The 17794-nt window shown below is 39.2% G+C and overlaps 1 protein-coding gene across 1 annotated transcript in view; it reads left to right on the top strand.

Annotated features, from left to right (window-relative positions):
- lrrtm4l1 (leucine rich repeat transmembrane neuronal 4 like 1) overlaps positions 1-17794 on the top strand; it is a 130483-nt gene that overhangs the window by 48619 nt on the left and 64070 nt on the right. The window contains exon 2 of the mRNA XM_011482003.4: positions 12843-14473. Coding sequence (XP_011480305.1) covers positions 12843-14473 — 1631 coding nt within the window. The remainder of the gene's footprint in view (positions 1-12842; positions 14474-17794) is intronic.

The following is a 17794-nucleotide window of genomic DNA, read 5'->3' on the forward strand; positions in this document are numbered from 1 at the left end:
ACGCCACTTCTGACGCAAATCCTACGCAAAGTTTTATAAATGAGGCCCCTGGACAACCCAAAAACCAGCAGCACCCGCACAAGTCACCCCTTGTACGCATGCATGTGCCGAAGGCATCATTAAGTCCAAAATATTGTGATGTTGCTTCTTCCAAGACACACCGTCTGCCCAACTCAAGATTTTCTGACATAGGTTCAGGATTGTGATCCACAAGAATCTTGTCAAACTGAAATGAAACAGCTTCAGTGATGGCTTTCAGAAACACATTTAGCAACACAACACACTGTTTCCCATTGTAAGACCAACATCTAGAACTGCAAGATTTTTTGTTAAAGAACCCGGAAAATATTGATAGCCCTTAAAATCTATGTATAGGATTACATGAAATATTGCATTAGTCAAATAGTGTTTGTGCATTTTAAAGTGTTTACATGTTTAAATAAAAGAACACAGAAAAAAATCAGTTGGCAAACTGTTGGATAACTGGAAGTGTAGGAGAGCGAGAGGCGTTTTGAAAATCCCCAGAGATTATACTTGTATTTATTGTAGTGAAGCTTTTGAAGCCTGGCAAGAGCTGAGCAGATGCAGCTTATGCAACAGCAGCAGCAGGCGATGGTGGGATAGAAACCTCCACCTAAATAAACACTTTTTTTGGAGGACAATATAGAAAGAAGCAAACAGCCAAGAGTTTATTGTGGCACATGGACACTTTCTCATTGAGTTCCACCTCAAAGATGTACTAGATGTAGCTAAATGCTATAGGACTTAAAAATACCTTTTGTCCTACACCTTCCATTTAAACTTCTTTAAGTTCCACTCTGATCATCGTTTAATTGACATGCTCTTCTGCTAACTAACACCTCCCAACACCTCCAACCTGACATTACCGAACAGCAAAAATGGAATATCAGAGCCAGATTCCAGCTCAGACAAGGAAAACAAAGACGGACATGGATGTATTTGTCTGCAAGTAGATGTTCCAGAATGGATCGGAACAAGGAGCTTTTGGCTTCCCAGCATATTTTCGACATCACAAATATGATCTTTTTCCAATGGCTTTTTTTTGTCGGCTTCTGATTCACAACAATTTAAATATAGAAATACCCAGTAATGCAATTTTAAGCTTTCTTTATATATGCCCCCATCATCAGAAAAATGCCACAAGAACATTTTAAACACCCCATTTTCATCTGAGTGGGTCTTTAAAGTTCCCTTATGACAATTTTCTTTTTTTATATAAAAACCTTACCAGTGGTGTTTTATTTATGGTTAAGAAGTTTTTAAGGAAAATTCCACAATCTAAATGTCTTAAAAAGCCATTCTTCATGTCTATCTGAAGCCACTGTTTCCAAACTCTCCTTTCAATGGCCGTGGCTGTTGGTGCTAAGTAGCCCGCCCTTGATCCCCCATTTTTGCAATCTCTGTCTTGCATGAGTGAAGAGCTTGACACAAGTGCGGGCACAAATCACACCGACTGACAGTCTCTATTCTCAAAAGTTTAACTTTAGCGATGAAAAAATTGTGAAAAGTGACATGTTTTTTTGTTCCAAATAGACACTTTTCGAACAATGTGTAGAATGGAAAAAACAAATGTTATACCAGACCCTGCTGTGTAATAAAATTACACACAATTTTTTTTGATAAACCCATACATAGCTTGCTGCTATGTAGCCTAAACTATAATTGAATTACATTATAGTTTAGGCTACATAGCAGCAAGCAGCACTGGCTGTGGCGTAGAACAGATTTGATGCTTGCACGTGCAGATTGTTGAACTCACTTCTACAGCAAGAATTGGAAAAAGAAAATAAAAGGCATTGAAAATTCTGACTTTAATCTCGAAATTCTGAAATTAAAGTCATAATTGTTTTTTCCTTTTATTTTCTTTTTCCATGGCCCTAATCCTCTTCTGTAAGTACTGGATGAGTTCTTGCCACTGTAAAACACAAAGACCACATGTAGGCGAATAAAGTGGATTTAACTTAAAAAACAAGTTGAAAGCTTAATGTAAATAGTGTTACATTAACTGACAGAAACTCCTAAAAAGCTTATCATTTAAGTCAGGGTTGCCAAACAAGTTTGACACAAAGAGCCAAAATGTTCAACTGTGAGAGTCAAAAAGCCACACTGACCTGCCAATAATAATAATAAGCTTAGAATTCTTGGTGCTCAAAGTTCTTCCAATGTGTCCATTATGTAAGGGTTAATGGCCGACGAAGTGTGCGGTTACTACTTTTTAACGCACGGCGTGGAAGCCTGAACCATCCGACGCGAAGCGTTAAAAAGTAGTAACCGCACACTTCGAAGGCCATTAACCCGCTTATACCATGGTCACTTACAAAAGCAATACATATTAACCAGGTTTTAGTCCTTAATTCTTGTTTTTTTTTTCGATTTGTATCACTTTTCTCATAAACAGCGTACTATATGTTACGTGATGCGGCGCATCGTCCGCGTCGCGCAGCACCACCGCTGCAGTTAAGATTAGGCGATATATATATGCTGATCGTCCCGATGGGTTGAATAAAGCATCAATTCAGAGGGAAAGTTAATCGCTTACCGCTTGTTTTTGCCCCGATGATGAAGCAAAAGGTTGTTTTACAGAAGCCGGCGCAGTGATACAAATCATTTAAGCTAGCCGACCGGAACTTCTTTTTTCACCGTGCGGTTATCAGGTTTTAACGCATACCCAGCAGCCAATCAGAATCGAGTATTCAACCGGACCATGGTATAATCATTCATATTTGGTGAAAGTAACTGGTGATGTAGCCTCAGCTGCCCTGGGACAGACTGACAGAGGCGTAGCTGCCAGTTCGCGCCTACGGCCCCTGGGCCCCTCTGACCATCACCGGGACATTCATATACATTCACACACCAGTGGAGCTGCACTGGAGGCAGGAAGGGGTGAAGTGTCTTGCCCAAGGTCACAACGACAGCTGGCTGGATGGAGCGGGGATCAACCTTTTGATCATTGGACAACCCGCTCTACCGCCTGAGCCACTGCCGCCAAGACGCACACACACAAACATGCAATTAAAGCAATATTATTTCCCATAACACACTCCTCTCCTTACAAAACAACAGCAAGTATTGCACTTGTGTTTATTTCAAGGAAAGTGTCCACCCTCAATACACAAATAAAATGTAGCTTAGCCAGAGTTAACAGCATTAACCCTGGAGATACCCCCTCCACACACACTCTCTCTCTCTCACTGTCTAGTTCTCTGCCTCTCTCTGACACACACAACTACTCAGTGACGTGCAGTGAGGTTGATTGCTGGCACATGGATGCCACTGACTCCTCTGAAGTCCGATTTACAATTGTAAAAACTGAATATTTCACCATTGATCCAACAGTAAATAACTGGTAGTTCTTTGTATCTCAACATTCATCTTTCAATGACAATTACACCAACAAATACACAAACATCTGGATAGAACATCCTTCTGGTGTCTAAATAATTCATATTTACAAGAAAGACATTAAATACATTACATTTCAAATGCTTGAATAGAGCTGTGACGGTGTGGGATTTTTGATCACAGCAGTGTTGCGGTAACTTTGCACACGTAACTTTGCGCTGCACAAAATACAGTAGTTCTCAAACAAAACATGTAGTGATATTCATCGAAATCTAACAGTGCGCGTTCATGTTTGGTGTAAAGGAGTGAAGGAGAACAGGAATAAATGCCCCCCTAACTCAAAATCCTCCGCCGAGCAGCCGTGTCGCGCACTCAAGAACACACGCAGCTTGTCATGGAAATGAATACAATGGAAATGAATATGTAGAACGCAGTAAATTTGTCATATTTCCTTGCGAGACGGAAAGTTCTGTTGTAGAATGAGGATGTGTGTGTGATGCTGAAACCGTGCGCGTGTGTGTGTGCAAAAAGAGGGAGCGCGTGCAGCGTAGAGGGAGTGAGTGCCGCGCGCCGGCAAGGGGTGAGAGGCGCGGCGCAGGGAGTGAAGGAGAACAGTAATAAAAGGTTTCCCCCAGAAACCCTTGAAGTCTGAACAGAAAAAGTAAATTATCAGCTAAGATGAGTCTGTTTAATGTGTTTATTATAGTTCCAATCACGCACCATATGCAGAACTTTAAAAAAAAAAGTTCAGTGATGCTGTGATGAGGTCATCACCGCGGTGATGGGGTTATCGTCACACCCCTATATGTGAAGCATAAATTTAATTTTGACCTTCAGTAAAAATGTGTTACTTTTCTAACTTCTTTTTCTTTTTTTTAAAAAACCTCATAATTGACTATTTGCATTAAAAACTGATAATTGATGGGATATTAAAATATTGCTCCAGACACTATGTGCATCATTTATATAGGCCAAGAGCCGCATTCTTATAGGCCAAGAGCCGCATGTTTGCCACAACTGATTTAAGTAATGCATGTCTCCTTATATGGACTGGTTGTATGTGCATCTCTGCATCGGATACATATGTTGCCTGTAAGTTTCCTCATGTTAAACACAGAAGGGGGCTCATGCGGGGAAGCCAGCCCTCAGTCTCAGCTGTGAAGAGAATATCCTCTGGGGAGGTAGATGCCTTCCGGTCTTAAAGAAAATCAACTGCAGACTTGTCATTTATAATTTATGCTAACCTAAGACTTCAAGGTGTTTTTTTTTTCACAATTCTTATATGCCACAAATACATTAACCGAAATGTTAAGAATGCAGAACGGGGGTTTTCCAAGGCACTAGGCTTGTGTTTTTAAAGAGAAATATGATTTAGAATTTTGACTCTGTGCCATTTTATATAACGTTAAATTTGAAGCTTAAAATAATAAAAAGTACATTTGGATGCATTTGTGTATTTATTGGAGGGATTTCTCTTCAATCTCATGGCAGGAAACCCTTGGACTTATCTCGTGTATTTGCATCCTTACTCAGAAAAGGCTTGAGGGCAAATTTTCCTGCTTCACTCACAAACTTATGCTTCTAGTCGGTTTACTTCTTGTTTTTTTCCTGTCTTCACATTCACCCACTTGATATGACTAACAGATTTCAGCTAACCTAATGTTATCTGATGTGGAGTCTCTACTTGACTTGATTCACAGCTTGACTGCTTTAACGTGTGTGAGTCTATGCTGAACATGAAAACGTGAGGAGCAAAATTATTAGTTATCTGCGTAAAACCGCCCTTATATGTCCACACACTGTTAGATGTTAAACCTTTTTTTTTGCAATATCTGTACTGGGTTACTTGTTTTCGAAATGCAACATTTCTAATATGTAAAGTTCTAAGTATGGGTGAGAAACCGGTGAATTAGTGAAGGAAAAAACATATTGTACATATATAATGACATGTAGTCTCTTTTTGGCTCCTTATTAAAATTACTCCTCTTTAATTTTTGTCTAGTTTGCATTCTACAAACTCCTAAAAGTCTGCATTCATTTGAAGCCTGGTACTCTGCCCAACCCTGAAGTTCGGCCTTTGCCTGGAAGAGGGTTTTGGGTTTTAATGTCCTGACTTCCACTGATGCAAACTGTCTTTTAATGCTTGCCTGTCTCTGTACTGCCTGCCGCACAGCTGCATTTATCTCTATTATTATTTCTGTTTTAATGTGCATTTTGGCTTCAATCTGACACCACAGGAAAATGCAGTCATCCTCGTGGGAGGTCTCAGACTGATGCATACTTTTAGATTTAGTGTAAGCCAAAACAGTTGTAGACATCCCATAGAGGCAGTATATTTCATAGGGTTTTACAATTTATATAAATCCAATTTAACACATATTATCTCCCAGGTCTGTCAGATTGAGATATCTGGCTCTGGAGAAACAGTGCAGGTAAAGGAAAGCCTTTAAGTTAAAATGAAAGCTCTAATTTCAGTGTACTGGTTGAACCTGGATAAATGTTAGGATGGCTAAGTGTCCCATGCCATATGGAATCAGATACTCCGTGAACAGGAAGTTAATGCATTAAAAGCTAATGGGAAAATAATCCCTTCTCCACATGTGGCATTGCAAAAATGTAAAAATTATTCCATTCACGTCTCTGGAATGTGCCCCTGCCTCTGACAAACGTGGTCCCTAGGGATTAATTTTGGGACACAGCAACACATTTTCACTGGGGCATAATTGCTGCTACTTAATTGCTTTGTTGAAGATTGAATTCAATTAAAAATACTTTATTAATCCCTGAGGGGAAATTAGAATTAGATGTGAAAAAAGCAGAAGAGGGTCACTCTACCATCAACCCTGGCAATACCATCTCCAGCCTAGAGTATACCCCGCCCAGCACAAAACACTCTGTTGGTGTGTTTTAAGTCAGGGAGGGGGCCACACAGCTCTCTAGTGAATCACGATGAGCAGAATCTGAAGCAAGAATTTCACAGAAAACCTAATTTTTTTCTGTGATAAAAAAAAACACTTCTATGTTGTGCTGATATAAATGTAAGAGCTTGGTTTGACTGTTGGCTTCATTCATTCACAGACTCTACTGAGAGTACAGCACTCAGACAACAGAGATGAGTCAGAAAACTAAATCATAAATGTGTTCCATGTAGTGTTGCTGTTCTCAGAACGCCATAAGAATAGGTTGTGTGCATTACCAAAGCACTCAAAGGGCATGAAACACGCGTAACACATCTGGAATTAGGAATGAGGGTTTGATTGATAAACGGAAAATAGGCAAAACCTACTTTTTGAGCTTTTAAGTGTATTATAATGTGTATTTTTAAGTGTATTATAATGCACTTAGCAAATCATGCATTTCTGAGTATTCCTCTAAAAAACCTGAGCTCTAAGCACCAGCCCCTCTCAATTCACGCAAAACTACCGGGTTCTCACATTGTGACGTAGATACCTAGGGAGGAACAGCCCCCTTCCAGGAAGAGTTTGCACTGCCAGCACCGCCCCCAGGCTAACACACACTCACTTTCTCCGTGGAGCTAGCGGTGTTTGGCAAAAAAGCTTGAATTTAATATGAACAGTATGCACGCCAAGATCGACTTATAAATATACCTTTCACACAGTACGCCATTCGTGCAATAACCGTACGTGATTATTGTGCTGTTTATATACAATTTATTAGTGATTCGGGCATCAATTATGTGATTTTAACCTGATATGTGGACCATATACGCAATGTTAAAATTGGACATATGTGGACATTCATGGGACAGTTGGGAAAGCCACAAACTTGCGTATGCATCTCACAAAAATAACACACAACTTTGTAAGATTTACAGAATAGTTTTGTATAAATGAAAAAAAATTAAATACGCATAACCTGCGTAATTTTCAGCCCGCCAAAAAATTTGAACAGCTTTAAATTAAATTCATGTAAAGACCCGTCAGTCTAAACCTTTGATGGACATCTGCGTACATCGACAAATGATGAAAGCAAGAAATAATAATAAATGATGTACAACCCTTCAGGCGCATGTGACTAAGGCTTAAGCAGCGGAGACATTAAAGTTATGCACTCTTCATTTTTCTGCTGTTTTTGTTGTTTTAAAGAAGGAAAGGCCTATAATTTGGTGCTACATTTACATTTTTGCAAATGCGGCCATTTTATTATTATTTCCAGCATATAATGATTTAAATTCCCAAGTAATGACCACTAAGGTTTAACGTTATGTTTATGACTCCCATTGAACATCTGTAGAAGGAGCTGAAACATGCCATTTGGAGAAGACACCCATCAAACCTGAGACAACAGGAGCAGTTTGCTCATGAGGAGTGGGCCAAAATACCTGTGGACGGGTGCAGAAGACTCATTGACAAATACAGAAACCATTTAATTGCAGTAATTGCATTAAAAGGTTGTGCAACAAAATATTAAGTTATGGGTACCATCATTTTTGTCCAGCCCTATGTCATTATTTTTTTTTAAATAGTTCTGTTAATCAACAACTCAAAAGTAATGGCTGATTTGGATTATTTAATGTTTAATAAATTTTAATTTATTGTTACTTTTGAACGTTTAAAGTAATTTCAGTGAGCATTGTGGGCTTTCTTTTCTTTAATGTTACTTACTACAGTTGAGGTTCAAGAACTGAACATTTCTCCAAAAGGTCAGATGGGAAGTCCTCTTGGAGCAAATATTAGAGAATGTTTACAGATAAATAAAAAAATTCCTCTGAAGACCTCTAATTGTATACTGGAGGACAGAATAAATATGGCACCACAGCAAAGCTGCCAGGAAAGGGCAGGAAGTCTAGTAATCAGTAAATCAACAGAGGCTAAAGCTTTGAAGGAGCCACAGAAAAGATTTCTGCTATTCCCTCCACAAAGATAAATCTTTCCAGGGACACAATTTTTCAAGACATTATTCTTAAAAATAATGCTATGTATTAATGCAATCTGTGTAGCCCCCATGATCCCACGTCTGTTTAGATGTGCAGCACAGCTACACCTCCTATGTGAGGTTTTTCTTTTGCCCATTAGCCTAGGCTACAGCAGGAGATGAGATAATGAGCATGCTGAGGTTTGCAGGCAGTGACAGCTGCTAAAGTTGGAGCATTTGGCTCATTTGAACAGGTGAGGTGCAAAGTGCTGCGGGTAATGCAATCAATGCAGATGTGAGGTCAGAGCATCACAAATAATTACATACTTTTAGTTCAACCAGAGCCAAATTAATACAACAAAAGTCGCATTTAATCAGACATTTGATTACTATTAGGTCTTTTTGAAAATAATGCATCATAAAAAAGAAAATTGAAAAGAATAACAGTATTGTCATTCTCCCTGCTTTAAAGTGTCCTATCATTATACCTTCACTGTGAGGAGTAGAAGTGAACATTTTTTATTGTTATCGATGTTTGCACTGCAGCCCAAAATTGCGAATCACATCAATAAATCAGTCAGCGCACAAGCATATTAACGTTTAGAACTACAATTAAAAAGTTAACAGATAAAAAAAATTCCAAAAAACAAAACACAATTCCAAAAATCATGAAAAGACAACATTTCCTTTTGATTCCTGGAAATGACTTTGACACTTTGACATTGCTGATTGGATGATGATGTTTGTCCATCATTTCAGCTGAAAGTTATTATGCATAAAGTGATACTGGATATGCTCCATATTAATCATAAAACTATAATTAGTATGCAGACATAAAGAGATTTGAAAAAACTCAAATCATCAAAACTCAAATTGTCCTGTTCATCTTGGACTTTTTTTTTCAACATTTTTGATTGTATTTTGTTTCATTTTTTAAATCACTTTTCTTGTTTCTGTAAATTTGTTTTAATTTCTAAAATGTAATGTTATTTGTTTTTATTTGTTTTGCCTTTTTAATTGCTGTGAGCATGTTTTTGCATTTTTTCCGGTTCCGGGTGACAGCGCGGCTCACCGCGGCTACACAACTATCTTCAAGTGACTTAAAAGTTGATTTTACTCCAAAGCAAGAGAGCTGACCATGGCCCCTAAGAAAAAACATGACTACGATGACCTTGAGTAATTCATCTTTGTCATGTGCTTTATTGATACTTCAGGATCCTTAATTCTGTCTGATAAAAGCTTGGAACCGGATAATGATAAATCATGTAATAAAAAGGTTACGGTATAATGGGGTGGGATTATATAAATTCGCTTCCTTCCCCTCCCTTTCAAGCAATATTTATTAATATGTCTAATTATCCTAAATTTGATTTCTTATTTGATCGCTTGAAATAAACCATTTCAAATCAAATCAAAAATCAAATTGATTGATCTTTTGGTGTGAAGTACACTACTTGGCCACTGTACGTTTTAGATCAAAAGCTGTTTACTATTTAACATGTGAGCACTGCACTGCCCTCTGTATTAAAAAACATTGCTTTTCATTGTTGTAATTGGAGCCCAAGTGTTTTGTCTTGCGGCAGCTGGAACAGCTGCTTGTACGTGTGCACATGCTCTCTCGGAGCTTATTTTATTTCTCAGTTGATGGACAACTTTAAGCAGGGTAAACAACTTCTGTCAAGAGAAAAAAGAAAGGATGGCGCTCCGATTCACTCTTTTTTTCCTAGGATGAAGATCAATAGATCTATAAGCTGGATAGAAGGCTTGTTTAAAAATGACTCCACTTTGAGGGTTTTTTTTTTTCAGCCCGCTGTGCTCACAGAGGTGGTTCTTTCTTGCTTTTAATCAATATCAACATTATGAGGGTGGTTGGTCTGTTTATTTCAGCTGGCTGGATATCTCACCAAGAGGAAATATGTAATTACTTTTTTTGCTGTCCTATGAAATATAAATATAAGAAATAAGTCAAAAATCCTAACTACATTGGCAGATTTTCTTTAAATAAGCAAAGAAAAGAAATCTGCTAATGGGGGAAGAAAATTGTATTACCAAGAATTTCTATTTTAAAGGGCCTGTCATGCAAAATAAAGGTTTTGAGTCTGTTAGTTCCTTATAAAAACAACAACCCTAAAGCGGTATTTTGATCTATTCAGTCATCTCTGAGTATCCCTCTAAAAACCTGCACACTGAGCACCAGCCCCTCCCAATCCACGAAGACGAGTGGGTGCTCACATTGTGAAGTCACAAAGTGAGGGACAGCCCCTTCAGGAAGTGTCTGCGCAGCAAGGACCGCCCCCAGGCTAACAGACACACCCAATTTCTCCACGGAGCGAACGGTGTTTGACAAAAACAACTTTCTTTTATATGAACAATATGCACATCCATCTTTGCAGAAGTTTGGATGTTGATGGTTTTTGTGGGCGAAGCGCAGTCACACTGCCAGCGCCGACTTTAGGTTGATATCATGAATTAAGCGGCATCCACACGGAGAGAAAGGCGGAGCCTCAGAGATCGAATTGTCTTACTTCCAGGTTGGAAAACGAGCAGAGAAAATAACTCGCATTTCACCAAAAAATCGTTCTTTAGTTTGCTAAAAGTCGTATATTGTGATATGGATACAGTTTACTCTGATTGAGAAAAGCATGATATAGGCTTTTTAAGAAAAAAATTAGTCACAAAGACATGTTTTCCCAAACTTTGATTATTTTACCATTGAAAAATGTCTTGAGAAGATTATCAAGATTGGTAAGGCATTTTTTTTAAACAAAGCTCTTTGACTTTCTTAAGATTCAGTCTTTGCAGTGTAAAATGAATTATTTACGCCATGGATTTAGATGTCTGTTTTTTTATTTATCATAAAGCTGCACAAAGTATGGGAGTCACTTTATCTAAATAAAGTTTGATTCATTGATTGTATAATGCCCAAACTGTATAAAGCTCCTGTTTTTCTTTCAAACTTTTTGCAATCTTGCAGGGCTGGTTTTGTGTGACATTGTGTTCATTTCTTCTGTTCTCTTTCATAAGGTCAGACTTCAGGGAGGAAGAGAAATGTTGAGCTCTCTTGTTGTTTATCTCCAAATCGTTTTCTGGGGGGCTGAGGTTGTGATTTTCCATGGTAAACCATTCATCCGTCACTAAAAACTCATGAGGCAACAGGGCTAACCACCAAGCCACCATGCAGGCCTCCATGAATATCACTTAAGAAAATCTACTGTTTTTACACTCCTACACAACAACAGATGGCTCAGTGGCAAAGCATCTGCTGTGTTTATTAAAAAAATATCTCACCTTGACTTTTTTTATTTTCAGAAAGACATCTTAGCTGGCTATAACTGACCTCAGTATAACCACTGATCCTTCTTCCTCCCAGGAAAACATTAGGATTTCTTCTTGTGACCTTGTGTGGTTTGTGCAGACAGCATGACACAGAAAATACCTCCAGAAAGAAACCAAGAAGTCGATAAACCTGTTACTGATCTCGGCACATGCTACCATACACGCTATTTTCTACTTACCTGTTTTCCCCTGTACCCAGTCATGTGGGCATCCATGGGAGCATGCTGATACTGATATCAACTTTGTCCAGTGTTATTTACAGTTGGCCAATAGAAGCTGACCAGTGCCCAGCAGTGTTTTGGTCACATGACCAACTTCCTTATAGATTTATTTGAAACTGAGTTCATTTTATAAAGCTTTCTCTTCTAATAAATCATATTGTAATATTAATTATTGTGATGGAAATGTTTTTGATGAAAGAAAAATGTGTTATTGTAAACCTTGATTGGTTGGCCAAAATTGGTTAATTGAATGTGCACCCAGTGGGAGGGGCTTATTGTTTAACCCATTAGAATCAATGGTGAAATTAGTGAAAACTTCTGAAATGTGTTATATGGTTCACTTGTTCTGTGGTATATTTCATAAAATGTTCTATTTAAAGACCCACCCTAATAAAAATTGTGTTTTTACATTTGTTTTTGACATGTTCTTGTGTCCTTTTTTCTAATGATGGAGGATATATATAAAGAAAATTAAGATTAAAACTTTATTTCTGAGTATTCACTCAGGGGTGAATTTTTAATGAACTCCTGCTGCTCTGCATAAACTATGTATGTCCTACAAAACAACAGGTTTTTGGGCTAAAAAAATCACGATGAAAAGACCACTGGGAACGCTTTGAAAATAGATCAAAAAACGATTTAAGTGGGACTTGGAGAAACAGGTTTGGATTTGGATTGGTTTGGATTCCTGTGGATTAAAAAAGCAATGATGTGGCTTTTCTTGTTTGTTTTTTTCTTTCTTTCCAGAGGAGGAAATACTTCAGTTGTTTTCTGTTTTGTGGGTTATATTTAAAGAAAGCAAAGCCTTCGCCAACATTGGCTACAACTACAGCAAAAGACCAAAAGTTTTTACTTGCTGAAGAAAACTGCCCAGCAAAAATGCACGTTTCAAATATGAACAATGTCAAATTTTACTAAATGTACCTCTATTTTAGTAGTTTTGTGGAATTTATCAAACTCACCATACATTGATTTAAATCAAAGACTGAATGGAAAGTAATGACATGCAACTTGATAGTCACCCTGTCCATTTTTCTGCCTTTACAGGTGCACTTTTGTGTGATGGACGACTGAGGCACATCCTCTTCCCTCTGCTCCTCCTCCTGCGAGCTCCGCTGTTGTTCAGCTTCGGGGAGCGCACCTGCCCCAACAGCTGTCGCTGCGAGGGAAAAACTGTCCATTGTGACTCTTCTGGATTTTTAGAAGTGCCAGAAAACATCTCGGTGGGCTGCCAGGGCCTTTCTCTGCGCTACAATGAACTTCACACCCTGCTACCCTATCAGTTTGCTCACCTCAGCCAGATTCTTTGGATTTACCTCGACCACAATCAGATTTCAGCTATTGACAGCAGAGCATTTCAAGGGGTTAGGAGGTTGAAAGAGCTAATACTCAGCTCTAACAGGATCACATCCCTACACAATTCAACATTTCATGGCATCCCCAATCTTCGCAGTCTGGACTTGTCATTTAATAAGCTTGAAATCCTGCAACCTGGTCAATTTCATGGTTTACGTAAACTGCAAAACCTTCACCTGCGCTCCAATGGTCTCTCTAATATCCCGATTCGAGTTTTTCTGGAGTGTCGAAGTTTAGAGTTCCTAGATTTGGGCTACAATCGGATCAAGGCTCTTACCCGCACCACTTTTTTGGGGTTACAGAGGCTGATGGAGTTGCATCTGGAGCACAACCAGTTCACAAGGATCAACTTTTTTTTGTTTCCCCGCTTAGCCAATCTCAGGTCACTCTACCTGCAGTGGAATCGCATTAGAGTGGTCAATCAGGGCCTTCCTTGGATTTGGTATACCCTGCAAAAACTGGACCTATCTGGAAATGAAATTCAGACCCTGGACCCAGCTGTGTTCCACTGTTTGCCCAACCTTCAAGTCCTGAACTTGGAATCCAACAAACTGTCCAATGTGTCGCAGGAGGCTGTGTCAGCGTGGATCTCACTCACCTCCATAAGCTTAGCTGGCAACATGTGGGATTGTGGAACTGGCATTTGCCCAATTGTAGCTTGGCTGAGAAATTTCCGGGGCAGTAAAGACACTACAATGATATGCAGCAGCCCCAAGTATATGCAGGGAGAAAAAATCATGGAAGTCACACGGAACCATGCCATTTGTGAGGAAACTGATTATGTTTTGACGGAAACACCTTTACCTACACTGGAGCTAACTTCTGAGGGCACTGCTGAACCAACCTTTGCCCCCACTACCAGCTCTCCACCAATGCCACCAACCAACACTTTGGGCCCCCTCTCTCCTTTCAGACCTCGACCTATTCCTCACCCTACCTTTCCTGGGCATATGAGCAAAAATCCCAGAGACTCACCAGTGCGCACTCGACCTACTCACAGACCCCCCCCAGTGATCGAGCATATGACTCTGCACAAAGTAGTGGTGGGTAGTGTGGCCCTCTTCTTCACCATGTCCCTAATCTTGACAATAATTTATGTACTGTGGCGGCGCTACCCAGGTGCAACTAGGTTGCTCCAGCAGCGATCCATGGTGGGACGAAAGCGCCGCAAAAAGAGTCCGGAACCAGAACAAAACCTCAGCTCCCAGCTTCAAGAGTATTACATGAGCTACAACCCCGCTGCCACCCCAGAAGCATTGGAGGTGCTAGGCAACGGCACTGGTTCCTGCACCTGCACAATTTCTGGCTCCAGGGAGTGTGAGGTATGATCCCCCGCATCAGCCTAAAAATAAAAACTCTAAATCAAATTACAAGGCTCATCAGAGAGGTAAATACATTTATCATGTATGCCCCCTTAAAAAGACACTTTTAACCTACGTTAACCTGTGCACCCTTGACTCTTTCTTTACGCCCCAATCTGAATGGTTAGATGTTTCCAATTATTCCAGATATCACACTGTAGCTGAACAACTGTGTTTACATTTGGTCCAGTACAGAAATGAACATTTAGCATGAAACTAGACAATGTCATGATAGTGACTACATTTACATGCTATCAAATATTCCAGTCCTATCCCATATAACCTTACAGAAAAGATAAAGCACAGTCATGTCAATGCACTTATTTAATCATGTTATTTGGAATGAAGTCATATTTCAGATAGCCACACAAAGAAACATAAAGAATGCTGATTTTATTTGAAACATTCTTGCTCTGCACATTACTTGCAGTCAAAAGCAGAGGATCTGCAGGCTAATAGGCTTAATGGTTCCACTTGCTGACTAACTAAAAACATGCTTTCAACTTAGAAAATAAAAAACATCATGCAGACAATTCTTTGTATAATCTCAGGAGTGGTTATTTTCTGTGGGTAGATAGGAGTTGTTGATGGAAAATGACCCTGACATTATGGGACTGTGTATTATTTCAATTTCTGCGGAACTTGTAAATAAAGAAACTCTGTTACTGTGACAAATAAAAAAGCATTATTTTGAACTATACGTTATCTAGAATATGATTTATTTATTTTTTTTAGAATATAGTAGGCATGTAAACGTAGTCAGTGGCAGAAATTAAAACGTGAGTTTTCTGAACTTATTTATAAAGCTTTTATTTGAAAAGGATTTTAATGAATGAATAATTGGAAACTCTAACTAATATGTTGACCCCCCCCCCCACTACTTTGTTGACCCTCCACTTTAAATCAGCATTCTTTTCTTTTTGGCTTGTGTGTTGCTTGTGTGTATGTAAAAAGACGTATTACCTAGTGAATTACTGATTGTTTTTTAAAAAACTGTAACAATTTTTTGCAGTACGAATGTTGAATGTAGTAAACCCTTGTTTTTCGCGGGGGTTACGTTTCAAAAAGAAGGCAAAATCCGTGAAGTAGAAACCTTAATTGTTTTTACAATTATTACACAATTAAATACTCTATTATACATTGAAAAGAAAGAACAAACCATTTACAGGCTCAAGCATTTGTTTCACAAATCAAAGTACTTTAGAAACGTTTTTTTTTCAACAAATAACTTCTGTACTGTACTGTCAAATATCATTTAAATCAATGTGAACAGAAGGCTTCAAACTGCGGAGATTAGCCCCGCCCACCGCGACCCGAGTAATTGGATTAAACGGGAGAAAATTTCAAATGATTACGAAAAAATTACAAAGTACAGTCGGACAAATAGTGACTCAGGTGTGTTTCACTGCACTACAGACTGAACCGCTGCATCCTGACTCCACTCTGCAGTGTTTTCTTCTTATAAAGCCCGCGGTGCAGCTGTGTTTGTTCGGGAGAAGAACATAGTGATAGGCAGTTGTTGTCGCTATTTTTTTATGGGTTTAAGAGAAACTCGAAATTGTTAGAGAATTTGCACGTATGTAATTTAAATTTGACAAGCTGTTTTACGTACGTGTGCATATTAAACTGCAACGTTATTGACGCACAGGTAGAGAAGAAGCGGAGTGACTTTTTAGCCAATCAGAATGCAGAACACAATGCAAATCCGTGAAGTAGCGAAACCGTGAAAAGTAAACCGCGTTATAGCGAGGGATCACTGTATGCCAAAAAAGCCAGAATATGTTAAAGGAAGTAACTTCATCATAGTGTGGAATCATAGTTAGAATAGTTGGAATAATGTTTTGCTTTAATCTTGAGTTTTAAGACTTAAGAAGTGTGAAACATTTGAGTTTCTTTATTTATTACAGGTGACCTGATTGTTATGTTTGTGCACAATAACTTGCCTTTCGCTGATCCTCAAAGTTTGAGGAAGCCTTATGGTAATCTGCAGAGCGAAAAGGCAATTTAGTAATTGCATAGCTTTTAATTTGGCTTAAATTTAAATCTCTTTGCTGTAATAAAAGAGTATTTTTCTAAGGCAGGGTTATTGCAGTCAACCTCTGAAAAACACGTTTGATCTCTGTTTGCAAATACAGCCTTAAAGCGCTTGAAATATTCATCAGTGAGCCCTAAAGTGTATCAATCACGTTTTTGATAAAATGGCAAGAAAAAAAGAAACTTTGACATAACTTGTTTTAATAGTATTGGCATCCGTTTTAGCTAAAAAGACCAAATAAAACTAAAATATTAGAGCCTAAGGCTTTATCCAGCTCTTCTCTGAGTACCTGGTATTTCTCCAGTTTCTCTTGTTCCTTTTTCTTTCCCTTCTTTATCCACCACTACAATGTCTGGTTGGTTCACCATTACCATCCTATCAGTTTGGATCTGGAAGTCCCACAGAATCTTTGCTCTCATTCTCATTCTACACACAAGTTCCTGTATATTATTCCAGCCACTTGGTTGTTGGCGCTACATGTATGCTTTCCCTGGCAGTATCTTACACGCTGCTGGATTGTTTCAAGCGCCTCTTTGCACAGCCTACACCTTAGGTCTTGTCTGGTGTGGTAGATCTGAGCCTCTATCGCTCTGGTGCTCAGGGCTTGTTCCTGAGGTGCCAGGATGAGTGCTTCAGTGCTGTCCTGTAGGCCAGCCCTTTTTAGCCATTGGTAGGACTTCTAGGACTCCTTGGTATCAGCCACTTCAGTTATGGTCTGGTGGTACATCCCGTGCAGGGGTTTGTCCTCCCATGAGGATCTGTCCTCCAACACTGCATCCTCTGCCCTCCATTGCCTGAGACATTCACTGAGCACACTGTCAGTTGGAGCCTTGAGCTTGATGTTTTCATGCATCTTGGATGTTTCATCTTGGACAGTAGCATCCACGCTCACTGGTCCTCAGCTTCCTGCCTTGTGGCTAGCGTACAGTCTCAGGATGATGGATTTGTGATGAAACCCTCCACTTAAGGTGAGGAGCTTTCGTGTCTTAACATCCGTGGATAACTGGCAGTGCATAACTGTTTATTGGGAAGTGGCTTCCCATTGGCTTCAAGGGGGGTTTTCCACAGCTTCATCGAGTTTCCGATAAAGACTCTTGGAGTTCTTTAGATTTTGTAGAGCCAAGCATTCAGTGATCCACGTGTGTGGCATTGAGTCATAGGCTTTCTTGTAATCAATCCAAGCTGTGCCCAGGTTAGTGTGCCGTGACCTGCAAGCTTGAGTTTTGCTCCTCTAGAATCTCTACCTA

Source organism: Oryzias latipes, chromosome 12 (assembly GCF_053564925.1).
Source record: "Oryzias latipes strain Hd-rR chromosome 12, Olatipes_Hd-rR_3.1".
In the NCBI taxonomy this organism is placed as follows: domain Eukaryota; kingdom Metazoa; phylum Chordata; class Actinopteri; order Beloniformes; family Adrianichthyidae; genus Oryzias; species Oryzias latipes.